Below are 24,009 nucleotides of genomic sequence, written 5' to 3'. Positions count from 1 at the left end.
GTTATTAGAAAAAAATCTGTTAGAAAAAATTGAATTAGCTACTGTCACTTTTTGTTTGTTATAATTCTACATTTATTAAATGCAAAAACAAGAGGAAGAGAAGCAAATTGCCGAATCATTCGAGGCAGAGCTTGCTTCTATCAAAGAGAAAGGAAAGGATTTGAAAGGCACAGAGCGTGATTTTTACACTTCAATCGTTCAACGCCTTGAAAATAATGATCAAGTCCTTCAAGACCTTCGTAAAGAGCACACACAGCTTCGTGAAGAGCTTTCTCGTCTTACTAAAGAGAAACGTCAGCGTACTCGCGATCCAGATTTAGCACAAGATATCAAGAGAACAACGCATTCAGTTAACTTGCTGAAGAAGCAGATCGATAAGTTCAAACATCAAAAGCAACAAGCAATTAACCGTCAAACAGAACTTCAAGTTCAATATCAAAACTTAACTGGTGGAGAAGGCCCAAAGGACACTACTTCAGAGCGTCTCGTTTCTCTTAAGAATAAGCTTGATAACGCTGAAATTAAGAATCAAGAGACTCTTCACCTCATGAAAGTTTATGATGCGATTGTCTATCAATTACAACGTCAGAAGATGCGCTGGAACAGTATCATCGAAGCCGAGAAAAAGGAAATCGAGCAGAAAAAGAGAGATCTTGCAGATCTCGAGCTAATTGCAAGAGATTCAGTTCATTCAAAGAACGCCGCCGAAATGGAGTACTCTCGTTTACAAGCTAAATACGCTGCTAAACGCGAAAAGCGAAACCAGCAAATCCAGGCTAAAACAGCCCAAGTTCAGCAACATATGCACGTTCCTATCTCAGAAGACAGCGGAAACGACAGCCGACCAAAAGGCAACCAGTCACTCAACTCTCAGCCATCTGCAGTTAGAAATCGCAACAACAGAGCTCAAAGAGAAAAGAAAGACGAAAAATTCAGAGCAGTTAGCTCCAAATACGACCAAGTCCGCGAATACTTTGGTACAAATGATCCAGATGAGATCAAGAAGTTCTTCGACGATAGAAAACAAAACGCAGAAACCCTTAAAAAACAAATTGAAGATCTCAAAGCCGCAAACGCCGAATTGGAGAAACAAGTAGCACAAAGGAAGTCAGCAATTGACGAAGCAGAGTACTCTTCTCATAAAGGAGTTGGCGCAAACAGATTATTGAACGAAGCCAAGAAGATGCTGCTCAAATCCAAGGAAGACCTGGCTGAAAGTGAAAAGGAAATGTTCTCTCAACAGAATTTCAAGGAAAATGTAGAGAGCGGCATTTATCATTTGGCAGATGAGATGCAACTTGTTCAGAAAGAGCCACTGAAGGTCAACAACACAGGAGAACGCCTTGATTGGATTATCCAAACAATTACAAAGATCAAAGGATCACTTGAAGACGAAGATTTCGTTTTCATGACAATTTGCAATGCACAAGTCGTTGCTCAGAAGATACAGGCTGAGAATAACCTCGATATCAGAGAAACTGAGAGCTCTAAGAGGCAGCCAAAGGCAAGACCAGGTGAAATGTTACGTGGAAGACAACAAAAGGCTGATAAAGGTGAATTCGTTAGCCGTGTTATGGACAGAAATGCAATTAAGGCATTGGCGCAGAGAACTGCTCAAGCTAAAGCAGAAGCTGCAGCTAAAGCTCGCAAACAATAATTTTATTTCTTATAGATTTGATATTTTATAACTGATTTATAAATAATCTGTTTTTATTGTAACAATATTTAACTTATTTTTATTACTGGTTCTAAATCGATAATTTTAGCAAAATAACTTGACAAGATTAAGATTCCTTCCTATGCTTGTATCATGAAGTACATTCTATCCTAACTTTTCCTTTATCCAAAGTCCTTCTTCACTGTATAAAAATTTTAGATTAGATATTTAACCAAAGAAATTTCCATCTTAATGGAATTTTGCCAGAAATTGTGAGATTTCAAATATGCTTCGAATGAATCCTTTGACATAAAAAAAAATCTTGCGATATTTAAATATATAGGATTAGAGAACGAGATTCATAAGACATTGGTTATTAAAAGTCATATAAATGTGTAATTCCAAGTTCTGATAAGTAAATTTTCCATTCATTGCGTTGGAAAATGATGAAGCAATTTTTCCAAAAAAAAAAATGACTGAAGCTGCACAAAAGTTTTTTGAGTTATGCCAAACAGTTACTGAAGATACAAAGGAGGAAGCTATTAAGCAACTACCAAATTTTAATTTCTTACAATTTACTCTCAGCGAAATTGATAAACTTGAATCAGTTGACTGGATTCCACTTCCTGAATTAGCATCCATTTATAGTTCATGGATTGATCAACATGACAGAGTTTTGAACTCAATTGTCTCATATTTATTATTTAATACAGAAACTACACGCGATTTGTCAGTAAATTTTGCAGAAAGTATAATGGATCCATCTAAGATTGTTCTCCATCCTGTGGAAAATATCATTTACAAGATTGCTACTGCAAATGGAAAAAGAGAATACTTAAATCTCCTAGAAGCAGGTATTTTCACAGCAAGTTCATCGGAAGCTTTGAATCAGAAGGGTGTAGATGCTCTGTTCAAAAACATTAAAGACGCATTTTTCAACTCTAAACCATTAGATAATTCATACGTTCAAATTTCATTCCCTCCATTCATGCAAGTGCAAGTACTTGAGTACACTATTGGTACAGGTAGAAATATGTTCCCTCAAACATGGATTTTAGAAGGATCTAACGATAAAATTTCATGGGAACCAATTGACAACAAATTACATGAGAAATCTGTCTCTCATGAGTTTACAAAATACACATTTCAAGCTACAGCCGGAAATACGAAGTTTTACTCTCATTTTAAATTTACACTCAAAGGAGACAACTCTAATAACAACAAACAGTTAGTTTTATCTGCTTTGGACTTCACTGGCTATGTCAACCTTGTTAAGAAATAAAAAAATATTATTATTTATTTTTATTATTCATTTTTATCGTAATTCTTCTTTTTATTATTGGGTCATTAATATTTTAAAAATATTCCAAGAATCTATTTACAATTTAACTATTAAAGAGAATATTTTCAAGATAATTCAACATAATGAAATGATATTGCTTTGGTTTCTCCTATATTATTGATATATGCATAATTTTGAGAGATATACAATTGTTGAAAACATAATTTCTAAGATTTTTTTAATAGGATATAAAAATGTAAATGTTTAATCCCAATGAAACACATGTATATCAGTCGCATATAATACATTTATTTAATTTTCTACTAGAATTTCTTTATTACTGAGAAATTTTCACATAATTTGAATAATATTAAAAAATAACAATATTTTACTAATATAAATACATAAATAAATATATATACAAAAGATTACTCATCTTCATCCAAGTTGAATGGAATTGGTGTTCTTTTCTGAGTTGGATCCAAAAGAGCTCTCTGAGGAACAACAGACATTGGAGATGCATTTGCACTTGCTGTGACAAGAGACATTCTTGGTGTATTGATAATTCTCGAAAGAAGTGGAGACTTGAAAGGCATCAAAGGTGTTTGTTGTGGTGAAGGTGACAAGGATTCCTCTTCCTCCTGTTGTTGGATGAGTGGAGATCTCGATGCGATCAAGTCATGTTCGATTTCAGCAGCAAGGATTGGCTCTTTAGTCTTGAGCTCTTCAATAAGATCTGCGTTCTTTTCGCACAACTTTCTGAAGAATATTCTGAGTTCTGACTGCATTGGAGAGTTCTTTCTTCTCAACAATTTATTCATTTCGTTCAATGTTGGCAAAATCTTGTCAATTAATTGGTTGTGGAATATCTCCATGAACTTTCTGCTCTGTTCCATAACAGCAACACCTGCTGGGTCATCAATACTTGCTTCATTAACATTGATAGCTTCCATTTGATCTTCTATCTTGATCATGCAGAAAATAGTGTCAGAAAGAAGATTTTCACCATCTTCCAATTTAATTTGTTCGTCAATAAACTTCTGGAGGACTTTAGCTCCAAGGTTGTTAATGATATCAAACAACTGGTCATCTGGCATATGAGAAATCAAGTTGCAGAATGCCTTTCTCCTTGTTTTGGCATCGCTGATCTTGAAACTATTATGGAAATCTGGATTTTCGTTGATTGTTGATGGTTCAATCATATCATTGAAATAAAACAAAGAATCAATGAAATTCTGGACTAATAATTTCGGAATCTTCCTATGAAGAACATCGAAAAGACATGACTTAGCAAACTTGGAGACTTCTCTATTCGCATCAGTTAATGCAGAAATGAATCTAAAGAACATCAACGGTCTCATTTTAATGAATTCTTCTGTGATTAATCTCGTCAAAATTAGCAAAGATTGACGTCTAACAATTGGATATTTGTCAACGAAACATAATGTCATCTCTTGGACATAAGGATCTACAGTACTTGTGTATTTAACACATAAATCGCAGAGAACAATTAAACAATTGCATTTAACAGCAGGGGCATCAGAACTTCTTAATTGTTTGGCAAACGCTGCAACGAAAGAAGAAGAAATATCTCTTCTAACTAAACATAATTTTCCAAGTGTTATTGTTGCAATTGCACGAACTCTTGATGAAATAATTGTTTCGTTTGGAAGATGTTCTGAAATCAATAGTTGACATCCAGTAAAATCAAAATTCATTATTGATGGAACATCTTTCATTATTTCTCCCATCAAGAACAAACCTGTTGTGATTTGCTCAAGTTCATCTGTTCTTGTATTTGGATCTTCAGCAAATTTATTGATCCTTTCATTCAATTGCTGCAAAAGTGAAGTGAATTTTGCAGAAATATCTTCAGAAATATTTCTACAAATGTTAACTAAAGAGTGGATCCAGTTAAACACATCTTCTGGTTCTGTAATGGACTTATCATTAGCAGCAACACTGTTTAATAATTCCAAAGAGTCATTAAGAATAGTCTTCTCATTTGTCTTCGAAAGAGAAATCAATCTATAATATTCAACAGGTAAATTTTCTCTTTCTGACCACAAATCTTCTAATTTCTTTGTGTTGAAATGTTCAGGAGTTTCTGACATCAAATAACAAGCAATGTTCCATATATTTACATTGATATTTGAACTCAACAACTTCTGTACTCCTCTGCAGAACGGCTGCAAGTTTGTGCTGCACTGTTTGTAAACAGGAATCACGCGACTCATTAAATCCATGTGTATTGGATCTAAACTTTCTGTCATTGTTATTCCATCTTCTGTTCCAAGAATAGACAAATAGTTTTTATCAACTAAACTCAATGCTAGTAACTGTGTCTTGCTGTCTACATCCATACAAAGAGGCAACAATGAGTCAAACCATATGGAATAAGCACGAATTGTTTTCATTCCGTTTATACAAGTTGTCAAAATTTTTGCAGCTTCTTGTCTCAAAGATATTGAGTGATCTCTTGTTCTATCTGCAATTAACTTAATAACTGTATAAGGATCTCTTTGCATCAAAGGTAATATAGCTTTTATGCACCTTAATGATGCTTTTCTAACAACAAGTTTTTCATCAACAACTCTTCTTTCGAGTTTTTCTAACAATGTATCTGGTAAACCAATGGAAGTTTCAACTTCATCTCTGTTTGGCATGGAAGGAAGCATTCCTATTATAGAAGCAATTGTATCTAATGTTGTTGCTCTAACACCTGCAACTGAATCATTAACACCCATGAATAAAGTCCTTGTTAAAGAAACAATTGTTTCAGGAGACATTTTTTCAATTGTTTCTTGTGCTTCTAAGAATGTTCTCGTGATATCTAAGGCAAGAGTCCTGTAGGCAGACTTGGGGGAGCGAATCATAGCTGTAAGGAACTTGTACAATGGATCTTTGTCATGTAAATAACTGTAAAGAAAGTGGACACAGTAACAACAATTTTCTCGAATTGTTGCTCTTTCTGTTGAACGTAAAAGAAGATGTTTGATGACTAATAGAAGCATTGAAGGATGTGTTTCTAGTTTGTCTTTGGCATATGTAAGGAAAACATCACGAATCTTGGAAACTCGCTGTGTAACTTTTCGATTTGATGGTAAAAACTCTAAAAGTAAGGTATTGACAAGATAAGGAAGTATATATTCTAAGTAGTTGACAGATGCTGTTTCAAGGAAGTCTTTTGAAACAGGAATCATCATTCTTGAAAAATCATCAAATTCTTCGGTATATGCGCAGGATAATTTGAATGAAAGTTCTGTAAGAGCGATAAGACCATCAATTTGAGCACATTCAATAAACTGTGGGCAGATAGATTTCGTTAAAATTTTTAATAACGTAACGGAGAGTAATAATGTTTCTTTTTCCGAATCAGAAGCTGCTTTTCCTGCTTCTACAATTTGTGATGCATTCATCATAATCGTAAGTAAAGTGTTAAACAAAATTGGATTCCATAAATTTTGAATTGGAATCATCGTTAACATTTTTGCATATAAAACTGCTCCATTCTTACGAAGTTCGCCATCTTGGGTGATCATGGCTGCACAAAATACTTGAAAAATATTTGGAGAACGTCCTTCTTCAGTTAATTGGTCCCAAAACTCCTGCTCTTTGTTACTTTCAGTTAGTTTTTGCAGTAAATCGTATAATTTTGTGATAACTGATGGATCTTCCGTTGCACTATTTATTGAATTTTCCATGGCCGTGTCAGGTTCGCCTATTTCACCATGTGTAACAATGTCTATTGTTTCAGAAGAGTATTCGAACATCTTCAACTGTTCCATTACTGAGAAAATTTCCTCATTCATCTTCTGAAAGAATAATTGAACGTTTTAAAATTCGAAAAAAAAGTCTTTTATAAAAATTTTATATCAAAGGTAATGAATCATGCTATTTGATAAAATTACCCGATAATTCTTAACAAAATAATCTTGTAACAATTTTCAAAATCGAAAATTCAAGGCAAATCGGAACAAAATCTTTATAAAATGATTTAATACTTGAAGGTGAGTATACAAATTTATCTCTTAATCTTGTATTTTCATTTCAATTTTTTAAATGATTTTTTTGTTTCTCTACTCCATCATAAGTAAAACTGTATATTTACGTGGTGAATGGGGAAATACATATCCTGCCGAAGAGGCTGAGTCATTTTTTGAGTATCTACATCCAGAATTACTCGAAAAAGTGCGTCCAATCTTATGGAATAATATGAAAGCACCAAAAGAACACGTCTTTTCCAAATTGATTGGAATTGTCGATCCTAAAATATTGAATTTATTAGATTTTGCCCTTAAAACAAGATATTTCAATCCAAAAGCAATCTCTAAAATACCTGAAAAGCGAGAAAATATTACTTTAAACATGTGGGGTGCTGTTAAACGCGAATGGGGCCAGAATCTTGACCAAGATATGAATTTGAAATTAATTCAACTGACAATGGATGGTGGTGCATTCAAAGATAAAATGGATAAACTAAGAACAGTTGTACGCTCTTATTCTCAATATTCTAGCATTATTAGTCAGGTTGCTTTAAATTCTGATGCAGAAAAATACAAATTTTTACCATCCGGACAACAATTCGCCTCTGTTAATGGGCGAGTTGTCAAATTCGATGTAATAGAAATAGTAGGAGCCATTTTTCAAGAATATAAATTATCAAATACGATAAAAAAGCTCAATATAGAGAACACTAACTTCCTTTACCAACGTCCTGGTAGACATGTATACCATTGGTCGCCTTTATGTGAGCATGCGCCCGTTCTAGAGTATCATGAAATGTGGAGATCTCGTTCTATGTGGGCAAAGACTCTCACACCTAATAATAACTACATGGAATTCCTCAAATACAAGGACAACCTCGTTGAAACTCAGATATTTATGAGAGTTGGAAATCCAAATATTGCATACGTCATGGAAACGCTCAGGAACATGGCAAACAATCAGTTCCCAGGCAGATTCCATATATTCTTGTATGGAAACATGTCAGATCCAACTGAAAGGCTTTGGGTTTCGACTTATTGGAGAGTTTGTGATTCTTCAGGTCCAAGAATTGGTGCAACGTTTCTTTTTGAAGCCGTTACAATGGGATTCAAGAAAGCTTACAAGAGAACTACTTGCGAAACAAGTTGGCGCCAAGTCAAAAATTTATATAAGCAAGATTTCATTATGAAGCGAGCAGAGATGGTTTGGGATTACTGTAACAAACACAAGATGAATGGGTTCGCTTATAACATAAACGGAGAGTTCTTTTATGATGATGAGGCGTTTGAAAAATTTAATGATAGGATAATGGTCACTTCCAAGAGACTTATGCATGCAATGAAGCAAGGGTTGAAGACAGATGATCTTAATTTCAACGATTGGTACAGAACTGATGGATTATTCGTATCAGGTCGACCACCAATAGAAATTCGAGCTCAAAACAGATTGACTATCTCAGATAAAAATGCAGGAGTTGTAGAAACTGCTCTAACAGCCCTTTATAAGAATTTAGAAAACGGAAATGACGTTGAAAAAGCGAAATGTCCAGTTTTCTTGATCAATTATAAGAATCCGAACTTCACAGATAGTGCTTGTTCCCATGTGTATAAGGTTAACACTATAGATCGTCAAGCAAAGGAGTTTTTCGGAGATGTCAAAACAATTATTGGACCATTCGTATTCAAAGACGAGCTATCGTCCGAACAAATCGATTACGTAAGCAGCCGTGTTAATTATACTTATCACCACAGCCTTCCAGCTGTTAATATGCTTCAAAGACATTTTATTGAGATATTTAGAGCCGAAGAAGACTTCGCAAACAGAAAACGTGATGCTAAACCATCTGTTAATGAGAAATCCTTGATTAAAAGTCGCCAAGGCCAAGTAACTTTCACAATAATTGCAAATTTCGCATTAAGAACAATTTGGCCGATCTCTGAGCTCCTGCACATGCTCTCTGATGTTGAATTAGTTGGTGTAGACCTCTATCCATCAGTTATTGCTCAAGATCACGACTCAATCAAACAAATTTCAACAGGAACATATTTTCCAGCCTTTGCAACACCATATGCTGATGTTCCTGTCAATGATTTCGGAATTCTCAGGCCTTCCACGTGGGAACTCCGTCATCAAAAAGGAAATTTCACTGTTCCTGGAATAGTTATTACCGGATACATCGAAAACGTGTCAATAATCAAGATCAAAGACGAATACAGGAAGCCATTTGAGACAGGCTACTTCGCTGTTGTCTTACCACCAGGAATACATGAATGCCAAGGCTTCGAATATAAGAAGTTTTATGTAGATTCATTTATTCCTGAAGTTAAAATTTACAAACCAGGAAAAACAGTTGAAGACATTCCATCGAATAACAACACAGCCTTGTTCATGTTCATGTGGTATCCAGACTCTTATTGGAGAGCGCGTGTTTCTTTATACACTTTTCTTTCGAATTGTTCCACGCCAACCATATATTTCTTGGATCCTTTCGTTTCTCTTTACGCTCCAAAAGACTATGTTTCAATCATTTTACCAGTGTTTACTCCACATTTCGGTCCGAAACCATCATCAAATCTTTTGTTTGTAAAAGGCGGAAAGTACTATTATCCAGGCCTTTTGATGCATTCTTTCTACGACAAAATAATATTTGCAGATGAAGCATTAGTTTTCAGAGGAGATGGAACAAGAATCGCGAGAGTTGACTGGAAGAATGCTTCTGTTTGTGCTGTTGAATACCCTGACAAAAACAAAAACAGCAACATTAATTCGTGGTCACTCAAAACAATGAGAATTGGAAGGCCTTATCATACACCTGCTTTGTTGTGTTACTGTTTGTCAATGTACACGAAACAGAGAGGTCCTGAATACTACTTGGATCTGAGTAAAACAAAGGCAAGAGCAAGAACAACAATGGGATTTGGCGATGAAGAATACTTGAATTTGCTTCAATTGAAAGTTCAGTTTTTGACACTTCCAAGTTCTGTTGTTTACGACGCACAGTTCATGAAGAGGAAGCTGGCGAAGAACGCAATTGCTCACATAAGATCTTGTGATAATTCTGATAAATGGTTGGGAACAAAGATAAGAGTTCTTAACAAAGAAGTTGACAATTATTTCAATGAGTTGTAAAGTAAAAAAATATTGTATATAGTCTTTTTTTTGTTCAAATGTTTAAGACTATTTTTTTCTCAGAAAGATTGGATTGAATGTATCTGTTATGGTGTATTAAGTGAAAAACACTATATGGTTTTTGAAATTTCAAATCTTTGAGAATTTTCTGGCATAGATGACATCATAATAATTCACGATACCTATAAACACATTCTAGAATAATGGATAAATGGTCTTATAAAAAAACTTAAGTTTAGATTACGGATTGAGATAATGAAATATCAAATGTCTATTTAACTGATGTTTTCCACATAAGTTTGCCAGTTTCCGCTATTCAAAACGAAATTTATGGGAAGTCAATTTTTAATCTCAAATTTTCAATAAAACACAAAACTGGAAAATAACTATTCAAATAAATTATTCCAATATGAAAAATTGAAATTTGGCAAACACCGATATAATTTTGTGAGAATTTTAATTTTTTATTTCATTTTTGAAATTGCTCAAAATGGTAGTTATTGGGTTGAATAATCAAATACTTCAGAGAATTAATGATTACAATACATCAGATAAAGTAGTATTGTCAATAAATAATGTCGAAATAACAATCAACAAGTCTTTCGCAGTTGCATTTTCGAAAACTTTTTACTCACAGTACTTGTTAGACAATAGTACAGATAAAATCGATGCAAATACAGACATTGAATCACAAGATACATACAATATTTTGAAAGACATCCTTCAATACAGGAAAACAGAGTTCGAATGCAACGAAACAATTTTGAAAGATCTCTTTCACATCGGTCTCAAACTTGAGATGCAAGAACTTATTAATTTATACGAAACATACGTCATCGATAAAATGGAAATTAACAAAAACAATTGTTTTCAAATTCTTGAATTTTATATTGATATTTCAAAAGAAAACAAAATTTCAAAATGCATTGATTTCATCTCATCACATTTCTTTGAAATCAACTTAGAACAACTCAAGTTAATTTCCAATAAACTTGGAATTGACATTATTAAACGGATTACTAGTAATAATTTACTTGCAATTAAAGATGAGGATTCATTTGCCAAATTCATTCTTTCTCTAATTGAACAAAACGAAATATTCAATCCGTTGATCGAATATATTCGTCTTGAATTTTGCACTTTTAATATTATAGACAAAATATATAGTTTGGCAAATTCAAGTAATTGCATGAGTTTTCTCAAATATTTCCATGATTCATTGTTGAGATCCAATAATAAAAAGCAAATAAATCCGAGATGTTTTAATCCAGAAGATTTTCAATCGATGATAGCAAACTACAAAGATTCAGATGATTTCAGATGCATTTACCGATTCTTTGAACGACTTTCAGATAATGAATACAAAGATATTATTAGCAAAGCATGCCAATAAAGATTATAGGAAAAGAATAATAATTACTATGGCAGAAATATCCTCCACGAAGCATCTTATAAAGGAAATTTGAAATTAATACAATATCTTGTTTCATGTGGATGCAATATTGAAATGAAAGATAAAAATGGAAATACCCCATTGATTGTTACTTGTTCTTTTGGTCATCTTGAAGTTGTTAAATATTTTATATCAATTGGAGCAGATAAAAATGCTAAAAATAATTCAAATGAATATTCCTTGCTCATTTGTGCTTCATTAAATGGTCATCTTGAAGTTGTTAAATATCTCATATCTATCGGAGTTAATAAAGAGGAGCAGAATTCCCAACAATATACACCGCTTATTTGTGCTTCATCAAATGGTCATCTTGATGTTGTTAAATACCTCATCGGTATCGGAGCTAATTTAGCTGCAAAAACAAAAACCGGAAGTTCTTCACTCCATTTGGCAACAAATAATGGTCATATTGAAACAGTCAAATATTTAATTTCAATTGGAGCTGATAAAGAACAAAATGATAACGAAAATTGGACCCCATTATTTTTCGCTTCATCAAACGGTCATATTGATGTTGTCAAATATCTCATCTCGATTGGAGCTAATAAAGAAGTTAAGTCCAAAAGATTGAATACCCCTCTCCTTGTGGCATCTTATAATGGTCATATTGAAACAGTCCAATATCTAATATCGATTGGAGCTGATAAGGAAGAAAAGAATTTGATTGGAAATACACCAATTCAGTGTGCATCAAGTATTGATATCGATAAATATTTTCCATTCTTCGTACAAAATAATATTGAAAAAAATCTTGAAGTTATAAAATATCTCATTTCAATTGGAGCTGATAAAGAGGCAAAGAACAATGAAGGCTGTACAGCCCTTAGCATAGCTTCAAGTAAAGGTATTCTTAAAATTGTTAAATATCTTATCTCTATTAGAGCAGAAAAAGAAGTAACCGATAATAAAGGAAATACTCCCCTCATTTTAGCTTCAACTAATAATCAACTTGGAGTTGTTAAATATCTTATTTCTGTTGGTGCAAACAAAGAGGCAAAAAATAATGAAGGAAAAAATGCATTATCAAATGCTAATGGTGATGTAAGAGATTACTTATTAACAATTTAATATAGTAAATTTATAATTCATTTGAATAGTTCATTTTTTACATATTAAAGATAGCATCTTAATCACTTTTTAAGAATGCTATTATATACCTGGCCATCAGGAATGTATTCATATGAATAAGATCAAAAAATAAAATTTGCATTTAATCACATATATTAATATTGGCAATACACTTGATTTAAATAAAAGAAAAGCGTCATTGAAAAAAGAAACTCTATTTTTGCGTAATTTGGCATTTAGAATATGTTGTTTAGATATAATTTTTTTTTAATTCTCATTTAGGCTTTCTGAATATTCCAAATAAATTTCGTTTTATAAATTTCAAATCATTTATGATTATATGCTGGTATGTTGATTTTCCATGAATTTTCAAATTCAATTATTATCTTTTACAACTCTAGTAAATATCTTGTTTTAACTGATGTTGACTTCATGTTATAAATATAACATCATTAAACTTTCATTTCATGAATTTCAATTCTTTAAATTAAATAATTTGGCAAACAATTGTTAAATAATTATCAAATCTTTATCATCAAACTGTACAGTTGAAACAATGAAAAGTGAAGGACTTTACATAAAATGTCAATTTTTTTATTTTTTGAATAAAATTTTTTAATGGTAGTTATTGGGTTGAATAATCAAATACTTCAGAGAATTAATGATTACAATACATCAGATAAAGTAGTATTGTCAATAAATAATGTCGAAATAACAATCAACAAGTCTTTCGCAGTTGCATTTTCGAAAACTTTTTACTCACAGTACTTGTTAGACAATAGTACAGATAAAATCGATGCAAATACAGACATTGAATCACAAGATACATACAATATTTTGAAAGACATCCTTCAATACAGGAAAACAGAGTTCGAATGCAACGAAACAATTTTGAAAGATCTCTTTCACATCGGTCTCAAACTCGAGATGCAAGAACTTATTAATTTATACGAAACATATGTCATCGATAAAATGGAAATTGACAAAAACAATTGTTTTCAAATTCTTGAATTTTATTTTGATATTTCAAAAGAAAACAAGATTTCAGAATGTATTGATTTTATCTCATCACATTTCTTTGAAATCAACTTAGAACAACTCAAAACGATTTCCAACAAACTCGGAATTGACATTCTTAAAAGGATAGTCTTCAATGATTTGCTTGTAATGAAAGACGAGGATTCATTTGCTAGATGCATTCTTTTTCTCGCTGATGATAATGAAATCTTTTATACATTGATCGAAAGCATTCATTTTGAATTTTGCTGTGATGAAATTATCAATAAAATATATAGTTTGGCAAATTCAAGTAATTGCATGAGTTTCCTCAAATATTTTCATGATTCAATTATTCGATTCAAAAATGGGAAACAAATAAATCCAAGAGCTTTTAATCCAGAAGATTTTGAATCTATGATTGAAAAGTACAAAGATTCAAATGATTTTGAAAGCATTTACAAATTCTTTGAACGACTTTCTGAATACGAATACCAAGCCATTATTTATAAATCTTGCAAAGAAGGACTTTTTGAAATTTGTGATAATAACGATGAAAGAAATGTTCTTCATGAAGCATCTTTTAAAGGAAATTTGAAATTAATACAATATCTTGTTTCATGTGGATGCAATATTGAAATGAAAGATAAAAATGGAAATACTCCATTGATTATCGCTTGCTCTAGTGGTCATCTTGAAGTTGTTAAATATTTTATCTCAATTGGGGCTAATAAAGAAACTAAGACTAAAAGTGGGAATACTCCACTCATTATGGCATCATTTAAAGGTCATATTGAAATAGTCAAATATCTAATCTTGATGGGGGTTAATAAAGAATCAAAGAATAATTATGGAAATACGCCACTCTTGGTTGCATCATTTTATAAAGCCCCACCAGACATTTTACAAGACTATTACAAAAATTCATCTAATATTGAAAATCTCGAAGTTGTTATATATCTTTTGTCTGTTGGAGCTGATAAAGAAGCAAAAAATAAAGAAGGAAGTACCCCGCTTATAATTTCTTCATGTAAAGGTCATCTCGGAATTGTAAAATATCTGGTTCCTCTTGGAGCAAATAAAGAAGCAACAGATAACAAAGGAAATACTCCCCTCATTTTAGCTTCAACCAATAATCAACTTGAAATTGTTAAATATCTTATTTCTGTTGGGGCAAACAAAGACGCAAAAGATAATGATGGTTCTACTTCACTAATCATTGCTTCTATGAAAGGTCACCTTGAACTTGTTAAATATCTTATTTCTGTTGGTGCAGATCAAGAAGTGAAAAATAATGAAGGGAAAAATGCATTATCCTATGCAGAAGGTGATGTTAGGGATTTCTTATTAACAATTTGAAATTAACAATTTATAATATTTCAACTGCATTAACGGAATTTTTAAAATCTTATTGAAATTCGTTTAAATACATATCACAAACATATCAAAATTACATTAAAATTGTTTTTTCTTTCTTTAGTTTATCTGGAAAGAATTGAACAATACATTGAAAGATGATAAACATGTGATCACGAAACATCATATCATCACAAATGCAGAGGAAATATTTGTAAATTGTTCAAAACTTGCTATGAATCAACCTTTCTTGATCTAAATATATCCATAATTAAATTCCATTGGAATCAAAAGTTTGTGATGCACTCATGAGTGCAGTTTATCCATGATTAAACCTTTGTTTATTTATCATATCCGTAAAGGCTTATAACTAGATGAATATTGTGTATTGTTTTAAGAAACGAATTTGTTTAATCAATCCTTAATAGTGTGGGAAATGGAGGATGATTATTAAAAAATTATAAAATAAAAGTTATTATTTATAATCCAACAACTTTTCCGTTTGTTTCTTTAACAGACTCGGCAAGGAATGGATTTACCTTATTATATATTGAAGGTGAAAAACATAAAACATATACTTCCAAGCCAGATCTTTTGATGAGATCAATATTTTTGGTGATTGCTCCGCAAATAAGATCCATCGGATTTCCGAAAACTCCACCGCCAAGTAATGTCAAATAAAGTTTGTTTGATCCTTTCCTTCCTGGATATCTGATCGAATTATCCCAAGCTTGAAGGATTGTTGCCTTATACTCAGCTTCCAAAAGATATTCAGATATTTCTGTAGTGAATGGTGTCTTAACTACATTTCCATGAAAATTAAGTGCTGCTGCATAAACATGGTGAGTAATTTGCTTCATATCTGTCTTAATTATTTTTCCATTAAGTTTTGAAGTTGTGACAGTAAGATTACTATGTGAACCGATCTTGTAATGGCTCAAGTTATTCCAATCAAAACCTGACTCGTTTAAAGATATTGCTTCTTTTTTGTCAATACTCGGATAATCTCCTCGAACGCATAATGGTGTTTCATCTAACATGTTTATAACATTTTCTAATTGGCCTCGTTTACCATTGATTTCAACAAAGTAGTTCCTATAGAGAGCACCTGGTGCATATGCAATAGCACAGTAAGGTCCTTGTGTTATATCATCTTCATAACTTGAGATTCCCTCACTGGCAGATTGGTATTCGCTTACGAATTCAAGACAATTGAAATTAGATGCAGCTAAAAATGTTGCTCCATCGTTTTCTGGAATTGATTGTGATGCAAGGGAATCAACTGGAGATAATTCATTCGGCTTTGTGCGACCTCCAACAATGATATTAAGAGTTCCATTGTTTCTATCTTCATGTTTTGGAATATCATTAATTCCAACAACTTCGAACTTACCAGCGGAATAAGTTTCATTTAAAATTTTATTGTGCATGAAAATATTCCCTGTACTATCCTTGGAAATATCAATATTTGAATAAACTTTCTCAATAGACTCTTCGAACCCAAATACAGTATCGAAAAAGCACATGATAAAAATGAAGTAAAAAATTGAAGTAAAAAAATGCATTCAAATATTAGTCAAAAAAATTTCAAATAACAAAGTATTCACAGAGTGAAGTTATCAATACAAATGATCAAAATGACAACAAATCTTTATCATTAAGCTATAAAGAGGAATTGCTTGCAAACATCTAACTTTAAGTTTCATCAATGCCTGTTTGATTTTCTCTATATTTTATTAAAAGAATAGTATTGAACAACTTCAACATACGTTGTTATTACAAATATAATTCATTTTTATTCTTATTAATAAAGATTATTCATTTTTTTATTAATTTCATGCCCAATTTTTCTCTAAACTAGAAAATAAATTCCTTTGAATTATATTGTCTTTGTGTTTTAGAAATAATATTATCATATTCATTTGTTTCATGAAATTTTCAAAAGTCAATTTTTATAAAGCCAATTCAATATAGCACAGTATATCTGCATTCCCATTCAAAATCACTGACAGTTTTTATTATTTATAGGGTTGCGTTTTCAGTGACGATGTTTGTATATTATAGAAATAATATTGTCAAAATCATGAATTTTTCAAAAGTCAATTTTTATTCTGAATTTTCTTATGGTAAACAAATTTCAAATGTATCACGTTTTTACATAAGGATAGTATTTATATAAATAAATAATATTAGTGAAGAGCAAAATTTGTTTAGATTGTGAGCAAAATTTTTTAATGGTAGTTATTGGGTTGAATAATCAAATACTTCAGAGAATTAATGATTACAATACATCAGATAAAGTAGTATTGTCAATAAATAATGTCGAAATAACAATCAACAAGTCTTTCGCAGTTGCATTTTCGAAAACTTTTTACTCACAGTACTTGTTAGACAATAGTACAGATAAAATCGATGCAAATACAGACATTGAATCACAAGATACATACAATATTTTGAAAGACATCCTTCAATACAGGAAAACAGAGTTCGAATGCAACGAAACAATTTTGAAAGATCTCTTTCACATCGGTCTCAAACTTGAGATGCAAGAACTTATTAATTTATACGAAACATATGTCATCGATAAAATGGAAATTAACAAAAACAATTGTTTTCAAATTCTTGAGATTTATGTATATGTGCCTTATGAAGACAAGATTTCAGAATGTCTTAATTTCATCTCATCACATTTTTTCGAAATTGATTTGGAACGACTCAAAATAATATCAATTGCATTTGGAATTGACTTTATCAATCTTATCGTCTGCAACGATTTGTTAGTTATCAAAGATGAGGATTCATTTGCCAAATTCGTTATTTCTCTTGCTGAAGAAAATGAAACATTTTACCCATTGATCGAAAACATTCATTTTGAATTTTGTAATGATGAAATCATTCATAAAATCCAAAATTTACCAAATATAAATAACTGTCCAAATGTCATCAAATCATTATGCGATTCATTATCGAGATCAAAAAACGGGAAACAATTGAACACAAGATCTTTTAATCCAGACGATTTTCAATCGATGATAACAAATTACAAGAACTCAGATGACTTCGAAAGCATTTACAAATTCTTCGAGCGACTTTCAGAAAATGGATATCAAGATATTATTTATAAAGCATGCCAAGAAGGACTCCACAGTAAGAAAGACAGTAAACATGGCTTAGATATCCTTCTTAATGCATCGAAAGAAGGTAATTTAGATCTTGTACAAACACTCATTGAATGTGGTTGTAATAAAGAAACGACTGATAATTATAACGATACTCCTCTCATTTTAGCTTTAAAGAATGATAATCTTGATATTGTTCAATATCTCATTTCTATTGGTGCTGATAAAGAAGCCAAAAATAAATACGGATCTACTCCTCTCATTTTAGCATTAGAAGAAGGACATCTTGAGATTGTAAAATATCTCATTTCTGTTGGTGCTGATAAAGAAGCAAGAGATATAAAAGGTAATACAGCCATAGGAGTTGCAACATATGAAAACAAACTTGAGGTTGTTCAATATCTTGCCTCTATTGGTGCCAATATCGAAGCAAAAAATGAAAGCGGAAATACCCCATTAATCCAAGCATCAAAAAATGGTAATCTTGATGTCATTAAGTTTCTAATTTCTATAGGTGCTGATAAAGAGGCAAAAGGCAAAGATGAGAATACACCATTACTTTTTGCAACAATGAATGGCCATCTTGAAGTTATTCAATATCTTATTTCTGTTGGTGTTAATATCGAAGCCAAGAATAAAATTGAATCAACTTCTCTAATTGTTGCATCAACAAAAGGTCTTCAAAGCGTAGCACAATATTTTACTTCTGATGGTGCTGATAAAGAAGTAAAGAATAACTCGTCATGCCCCCCTCAAAGCGATGCGTCCTCAAATGAAAATCTTGAAATTATACAATATCTTGTGTCTGTTGGTGCTGATATAGAATCGCAGGATCATAATGGAATGACACCATTGATATGGGCTTCAATAATAGGAAATCTTAAAATAGTTCAATATCTTATTTCTAATGGAGCTAATATTGAGGCAAAAGATAAAAAAGAAAATTATCCAATTATTTATGCATCTAAATTTGGCCATCTTGAAGTTATTAAATGTCTTATTTTGGCTGGTGCTAATTCCGAAATAATAAATTTTATTGAAGATTCACCTCTTATAATAGCGTCACATGAAGGCCATTTAGAAATAGTCAAATATCTTATTTCTATCGGCACTAATATAGAATGGAAAAATATAGCAAATTGTACTCCCTTAATTTCCGCAATTAAAAATGGTTGTCTGGAAATTGTAAAATGTCTCATTTCAAATGGAGCCAATAAAGAAGCCAAAGATGCTAAGGGATATACCCCTCTTGTTTCGGCATCTTTCCATGGTCATCTTGAAATTGTTAAGTATCTCATATCTGTTGGTGCAAATATTGAAGAAAAAAATAATGATTTTGGAACTAATTCTCTAATTTGTGCGTCATATAATGGACACTTAGAAATAGTTAAATGTCTTATTTCTGCTGGTGCGAATAAAGAAACAAGAGATCAAAACGGAAGATCTTCGTTATTCGTCGCCTCAGCTTATGTCCATCTTGAAATTGTTAAATATCTCATTTCTATTGGTGCTGATATTAATGGAAGTGATAACAATGGCAACACACCACTCTGTGCAGCTTTATTTAGGGACAGACTTGAGATTGCTCAATATCTTGTTTCTGCTGGTGCTAATATAGAAAGAAAAAATAAAAATGGCGATTCTCCATTAATTCAAACATCAATATGGAATAAACTAGAAATTGTCAAATATCTAATTTCTATTGGTGCTGATATAGAATCAACAGATGGAAAGGGAATTACATCATTAATTATTGCATCAAAGAATGATAATCTTGAAATTGTTAAATATCTTATTTCTTCTGGTGCCAATATTGAGGCAAAGTATGAAGTTAGAACAACATCACTTCTCTATGCATCAATTAAAGGCCATTTTGACATTGTTAAATATCTTGTTTCTGCTGGTGCCAACATCGAAGCAAAGGATAAGTTTGAATTAACATCACTCCTCTATGCATCAAATTATAACTATCTTGAAATCATTAAATATCTAGTTTCTGCTGGTGCCAACATCGAAACAAAGAATAAGGATGAATCGACTCCACTAATAATTGCATCAATAAATGGTAATCTTGAAATTGTTAAATATCTTGTTTCTGCTGGTGCAAACATCGAAGCAAAGAATTCTTGTGGATCGACTCCGCTTATAATTGCAACGGCAGAAGGCAACTTAAATCTTCTTCAATACCTTGTTTCCGTCGGAGCTAATTTTGAAGCAAAAGATAATGATGGATATTTTCCACTTGTTATTGCATCTTTCAAAGGACATTTGGAAGTAATACAGTATTTAATCTCTATTGGAGTTGATAAAGAAGCAAAATATAATAGAATCACCCCACTTATGTTTGCATCATCTCATAATCATCTTGAAATTGTTCAATATCTTATTTCCATTGGAGCAAATTTTGAATCAGATGAAAATGCTGCATATCCTGCGATTATATGTGCCTCCGTTCGTGGAAATTTAGAAATTGTAAAATATCTTCTTTCAATTGGAGCTAATATTGAAGCAAAAGATGAAAAAGGGGCAAATTCGCTCATATATGCTTCAATTTTTGATCATCTTGATATTGTTAGGTATCTCATTTCCGTCGGTGCTGAAGTAGAGGCAAAAGATAATAATGGTACGACATCACTTATTTGGGCTTCAGTCCAAGGTAATCTTGAAGTTGTTAAGTATCTCATTTCCGTCGGTGCTGAAATAGAGGCAACAGATAATGGTGGTAAGACTTCACTTATTTTGGCTTCATATAAGGGTCATCTTGAAATTGTTAAATACCTCATTTCAATTGGAGCTGACAAAGAAGCAAAAGATAATTATTGGAATACACCACTCATTGAAGCATCAAAAAATAATGTAACTGAAGTAGTTGAATATCTTATTTCGGTTGGTGCAAAGGCAAACGGAATTGCAAAATGGGCTCCAATAAAGAAATCTTGGGCTTCTGTTGATTAATTCCCAAATATTGATTTTTAAAAGTAATGCACAATAATATACACTCGATTATTAATATAAGATTATTTTTAAAAGAAGATAAACTTGAATAAAATTTTTACCATAGTTAAAATAAAATAAAAGAAAATGATGGAAAATAGAAGGTGATTTTAGATGCAGCACATGAAAGCTGTAGCGATGTAAGAAGTGTTTACTGTCATGATTGGTGTTGAGCTGCATCTTGTATCTGCGAGCAATGCCTGTGACATTGGAGATACGTATGGAATCTTTGATGGATCCGGAGGAGTATAAGCCTGTTCGCAATCCTGTTTGAGCATCTGTTCCAAGTCATTCAAGACTGTGTCGTTGAACAAACCCTTTCCGTTGTGTTTCCTTAGGCCTCTTTCTTCGAGTTTCTGCTTGAGCTCTTCCATTGTGCATGGGTGATATGCCAATGCAGTAGAGTTTGCCATGTCGAACAAATCTGGGTTGTCAGCGATTGGATTGAGCATGTGGTTGTAGAGAGCGACATCATCGAAGAAGCAGTACCATGTTGCAATTGCTGGATGGCAATCGTAGTACTTGAGACGAGAGTAGATACCGTCCAAGTCTTGTTTGTAGAGAGTTGTGATATCATGGACATTTTGGTTCTGCTCGAATTTGTTCAAGTACTCAATTAATTCGTCTTCTGGAACATGGTCGTTCATGTAAACTAACTGCCAGAAGTTATATGATAAGATTTCTTCGTCTTCTCTTCTTTCTTCTTCCAAATCATCGTGCATCAACTTGATTCTCTCAACTAAAGCCGGCCACTTTGATTCGATCAAATGTTTGTTCTCTGGATCATTCAAGAGTTTGTTGAGTTCCTCGTTTAATGTGAATGATTCTGTGATTCCAATTGTTGTTCCTTTGGCTTTGTATTGGATGTTTTCAAGGACTTTTCCATTGGATAATGTGCATTCTCCATCTTGGAACTCGATCTTTACTTTGAAGCCATTTGCAAATGGATCATTTGCAATGGCTTTGACTTTGAGAACACCTCTGTGGAAGTGGACAGGAACTTCTTCCTTTGGACCGCCTTCAGAACGAGGAACAATCTTCGTGAGTTCGAAATTGACTGTTTCGTTGTTGAGGCAGCGAAGGAACATACGGACTTTCCTTCCTTGTGTAACTGGCTGTTCGAAGAAGTTCTGGCGGTAGAACTCAACAACTTCGTCGTCTTTGAGTTCCAACATCGTGTTGTCATCGTAAATCATGTTGATTCTAAATGGGAAAGGAGTGATGAACATTCTTCCCCAGCATGTCTTTCCTTCGCGTTTGTTTGTTCTGAAGTAACAGTCTGGTCCTTCAATTTCAAGACACATTCTTCTGGCTTGTGCAATGTCTTCGCGTGGAGGAATGAGTGACTGTTTGTATTCGATCTTTCCGTATCTTCTGAAGATGTTTTCCATGATGTTGAGACGGTCGAAACATGGTTCTAATGTGCCGCAAGAAGAGAACAAACCACGCCAGAATCTGTGCCAGATTCTCTGCTGGCGTTCGATTGGTGGATTGTATGCCATGCCTGGAGAGAATTTCAGTTTGCCGAATTTCTTGCGGAAGAAAACTTTGACGAACTGCAAATTCGAAAGGAAAATGATGATCATGATGCCGAGATTTGCGAAATTGACAACGGAAAGGGCGAGGGAGTCCCACGGAGGATAGAGGACATCTTTGATGACACAGATCTGAAGAACAATTGTGCAAACAGCTGTAATACGTGCGGAAAGGTCGATCCAGTCATCTTGTGGTAAAATGAAGGGTGATGAGATGATGGAACATAAGGCGTAGACGGTGACAATAGCAAGGGAGACACAGGCGGGAGCTAAGGCGGCTGTAAACAATGGAATAAGTGGAATAATCAATAACATCTTGACAACCATTGTAATAACTTTGTAGGCGGACCAGCCGTACTCGTAGCCTGAATAGAGGAAGTTGTAGGGACATTTGTCAGCGGCAACAAGCTCTTTGTATTGTTCGAGGTATTTATCTTTGTCGTAGGAGAGATCGAATATTTCGCCGGATGCGTCGTATTTCTGTGGCTTTGGTTGGTATTTGTTGATGGTCAGATAAACTTGGAATGGAAGATATAAGCCAATGAATAAAAAGTGGACCATGGCAACGGCAAAATGGATCCAGTGCTTACCACTGTAGCATGTAAGCTGGTATGGGGACATTAAGCCTTCGAAACAGAAGATAACCTTGAAGCCGGAAGTAATCGAAGGAAGGTATAAAAGAGTGATAGCTGTGACAAGGCCATAGACCCATAAGTTCCATATTGTGCCTCTCTTCTCCCAGCCGAATGCATTAGGACCTTTAACTTCGGCTTCTGGATCTGTTGTTTTCTGAATGAGCCAGAAAATGAAAAAAACCATTGATACAATAGCCCATGCGTAGAAAATTTGTAATTCTGTAATACCCATGACGAATTGCCAAACAAGAGAAACAAAATCCATGAATTTATGGAATAATTTTTCGAATTTTTCGGGGAATTTGAACTTTGTGAACCAGAGACTGATTTGTTGGAAGAAATTCATGAAAATATCAAGTTTTACAAAGTCAAACACGAATTTAGCACATGATTCAAAAGCTTGAAAAGTAGAATCGAACTGTGCGCCTACAGCAGATACAACGCCGGAACCTGCGGCTGCTCCTGCTGCACCAGCAACACCTGCGTTCCCAAGAACACCTGCAAGATCGCCTCCTGGGATACTCATGATATTGTTTTGCGATAAACCGCCATAGTAAAAAAAATTATCAAATTATAATTTATCGTTCTTCTTCTGAAATAATAGCAAACAATAAATATTTGAATTACTTCTAGTATTGTGCTAAACAAACATAGGGTGTCTATTTTATAAGCTGAGATTTGATATTTCCTATCACAATTTCCAGAATTTCTGCTTCTTTTATATTTTCTATTGTTAAATATACATTTCTCTTTAATTACTTCCTGTTTGGCATTTGGTTTCTCTATATGGATTAATTC

The 24,009-nt window shown here is 33.0% G+C and overlaps 10 protein-coding genes across 10 annotated transcripts; 7 read left to right on the top strand and 3 right to left on the bottom strand.

Annotated features, from left to right (window-relative positions):
- Positions 1-74: 74 nt before the first annotated feature.
- TVAGG3_1011410 (coiled-coil domain-containing protein 151 family) lies at positions 75-1,916 on the top strand (the record flags this gene model as incomplete). Its single annotated transcript, XM_001579164.2, has 1 exon — positions 80-1,657. The coding sequence occupies one exon, from the start codon at positions 80-82 to the stop codon at positions 1,655-1,657; it is 1,578 nt and encodes a 525-aa protein (XP_001579214.1).
- A 56-nt stretch (positions 1,917-1,972) lies between these two features.
- Positions 1,973-2,939, top strand: TVAGG3_1011400 (galactose-binding domain-like family; the record flags this gene model as incomplete). Its single annotated transcript, XM_001579163.1, has 1 exon — positions 2,130-2,939. One exon carries the CDS (start codon positions 2,130-2,132, stop codon positions 2,937-2,939), a length of 810 nt encoding a protein of 269 aa, XP_001579213.1.
- Positions 2,940-3,313: 374 nt separating this feature from the next.
- On the bottom strand, positions 3,314-6,760 carry TVAGG3_1011390 (condensin family; the record flags this gene model as incomplete). Its single annotated transcript, XM_001579162.1, has 1 exon — positions 3,368-6,751. The coding sequence occupies one exon, from the start codon at positions 6,749-6,751 to the stop codon at positions 3,368-3,370; it is 3,384 nt and encodes a 1,127-aa protein (XP_001579212.1).
- A 241-nt stretch (positions 6,761-7,001) lies between these two features.
- TVAGG3_1011380 (UDP-glucose:glycoprotein glucosyltransferase protein) lies at positions 7,002-10,085 on the top strand (the record flags this gene model as incomplete). The annotated part of the gene is made up of 1 exon (XM_001579161.1): positions 7,002-10,055. The coding sequence occupies one exon, from the start codon at positions 7,002-7,004 to the stop codon at positions 10,053-10,055; it is 3,054 nt and encodes a 1,017-aa protein (XP_001579211.1).
- Positions 10,086-10,545: 460 nt separating this feature from the next.
- Positions 10,546-11,448, top strand: TVAGG3_1011370 (protein ubiquitination; the record flags this gene model as incomplete). Its single annotated transcript, XM_001579160.1, has 1 exon — positions 10,546-11,448. One exon carries the CDS (start codon positions 10,546-10,548, stop codon positions 11,446-11,448), a length of 903 nt encoding a protein of 300 aa, XP_001579210.1.
- Positions 11,449-11,562: 114 nt separating this feature from the next.
- Positions 11,563-12,576, top strand: TVAGG3_1011360 (ankyrin repeat protein family; the record flags this gene model as incomplete). Its single annotated transcript, XM_001579159.1, has 1 exon — positions 11,563-12,576. One exon carries the CDS (start codon positions 11,563-11,565, stop codon positions 12,574-12,576), a length of 1,014 nt encoding a protein of 337 aa, XP_001579209.1.
- A 618-nt stretch (positions 12,577-13,194) lies between these two features.
- TVAGG3_1011350 (protein ubiquitination) lies at positions 13,195-15,360 on the top strand (the record flags this gene model as incomplete). The annotated part of the gene is made up of 1 exon (XM_001579158.1): positions 13,195-14,931. One exon carries the CDS (start codon positions 13,195-13,197, stop codon positions 14,929-14,931), a length of 1,737 nt encoding a protein of 578 aa, XP_001579208.1.
- A 47-nt stretch (positions 15,361-15,407) lies between these two features.
- Positions 15,408-16,454, bottom strand: TVAGG3_1011340 (uncharacterized protein; the record flags this gene model as incomplete). Its single annotated transcript, XM_001579157.1, has 1 exon — positions 15,408-16,454. One exon carries the CDS (start codon positions 16,452-16,454, stop codon positions 15,408-15,410), a length of 1,047 nt encoding a protein of 348 aa, XP_001579207.1.
- Positions 16,455-17,162: 708 nt separating this feature from the next.
- On the top strand, positions 17,163-21,002 carry TVAGG3_1011330 (ankyrin repeat protein family; the record flags this gene model as incomplete). The annotated part of the gene is made up of 1 exon (XM_001579156.1): positions 17,163-21,002. The coding sequence occupies one exon, from the start codon at positions 17,163-17,165 to the stop codon at positions 21,000-21,002; it is 3,840 nt and encodes a 1,279-aa protein (XP_001579206.1).
- A 67-nt stretch (positions 21,003-21,069) lies between these two features.
- TVAGG3_1011320 (uncharacterized protein) lies at positions 21,070-23,761 on the bottom strand (the record flags this gene model as incomplete). Its single annotated transcript, XM_001579155.2, has 1 exon — positions 21,152-23,737. The coding sequence occupies one exon, from the start codon at positions 23,735-23,737 to the stop codon at positions 21,152-21,154; it is 2,586 nt and encodes an 861-aa protein (XP_001579205.1).
- Positions 23,762-24,009: the final 248 nt, after the last annotated feature.

Source organism: Trichomonas vaginalis, chromosome I, assembly GCF_026262505.1.
Source record: "Trichomonas vaginalis G3 chromosome I, whole genome shotgun sequence".
Classification (NCBI taxonomy): domain Eukaryota; phylum Parabasalia; order Trichomonadida; family Trichomonadidae; genus Trichomonas; species Trichomonas vaginalis.
The sequence above is the reverse complement of the archived record's forward strand: the minus strand, read 5'-3'. Positions and strand labels throughout refer to the sequence as shown.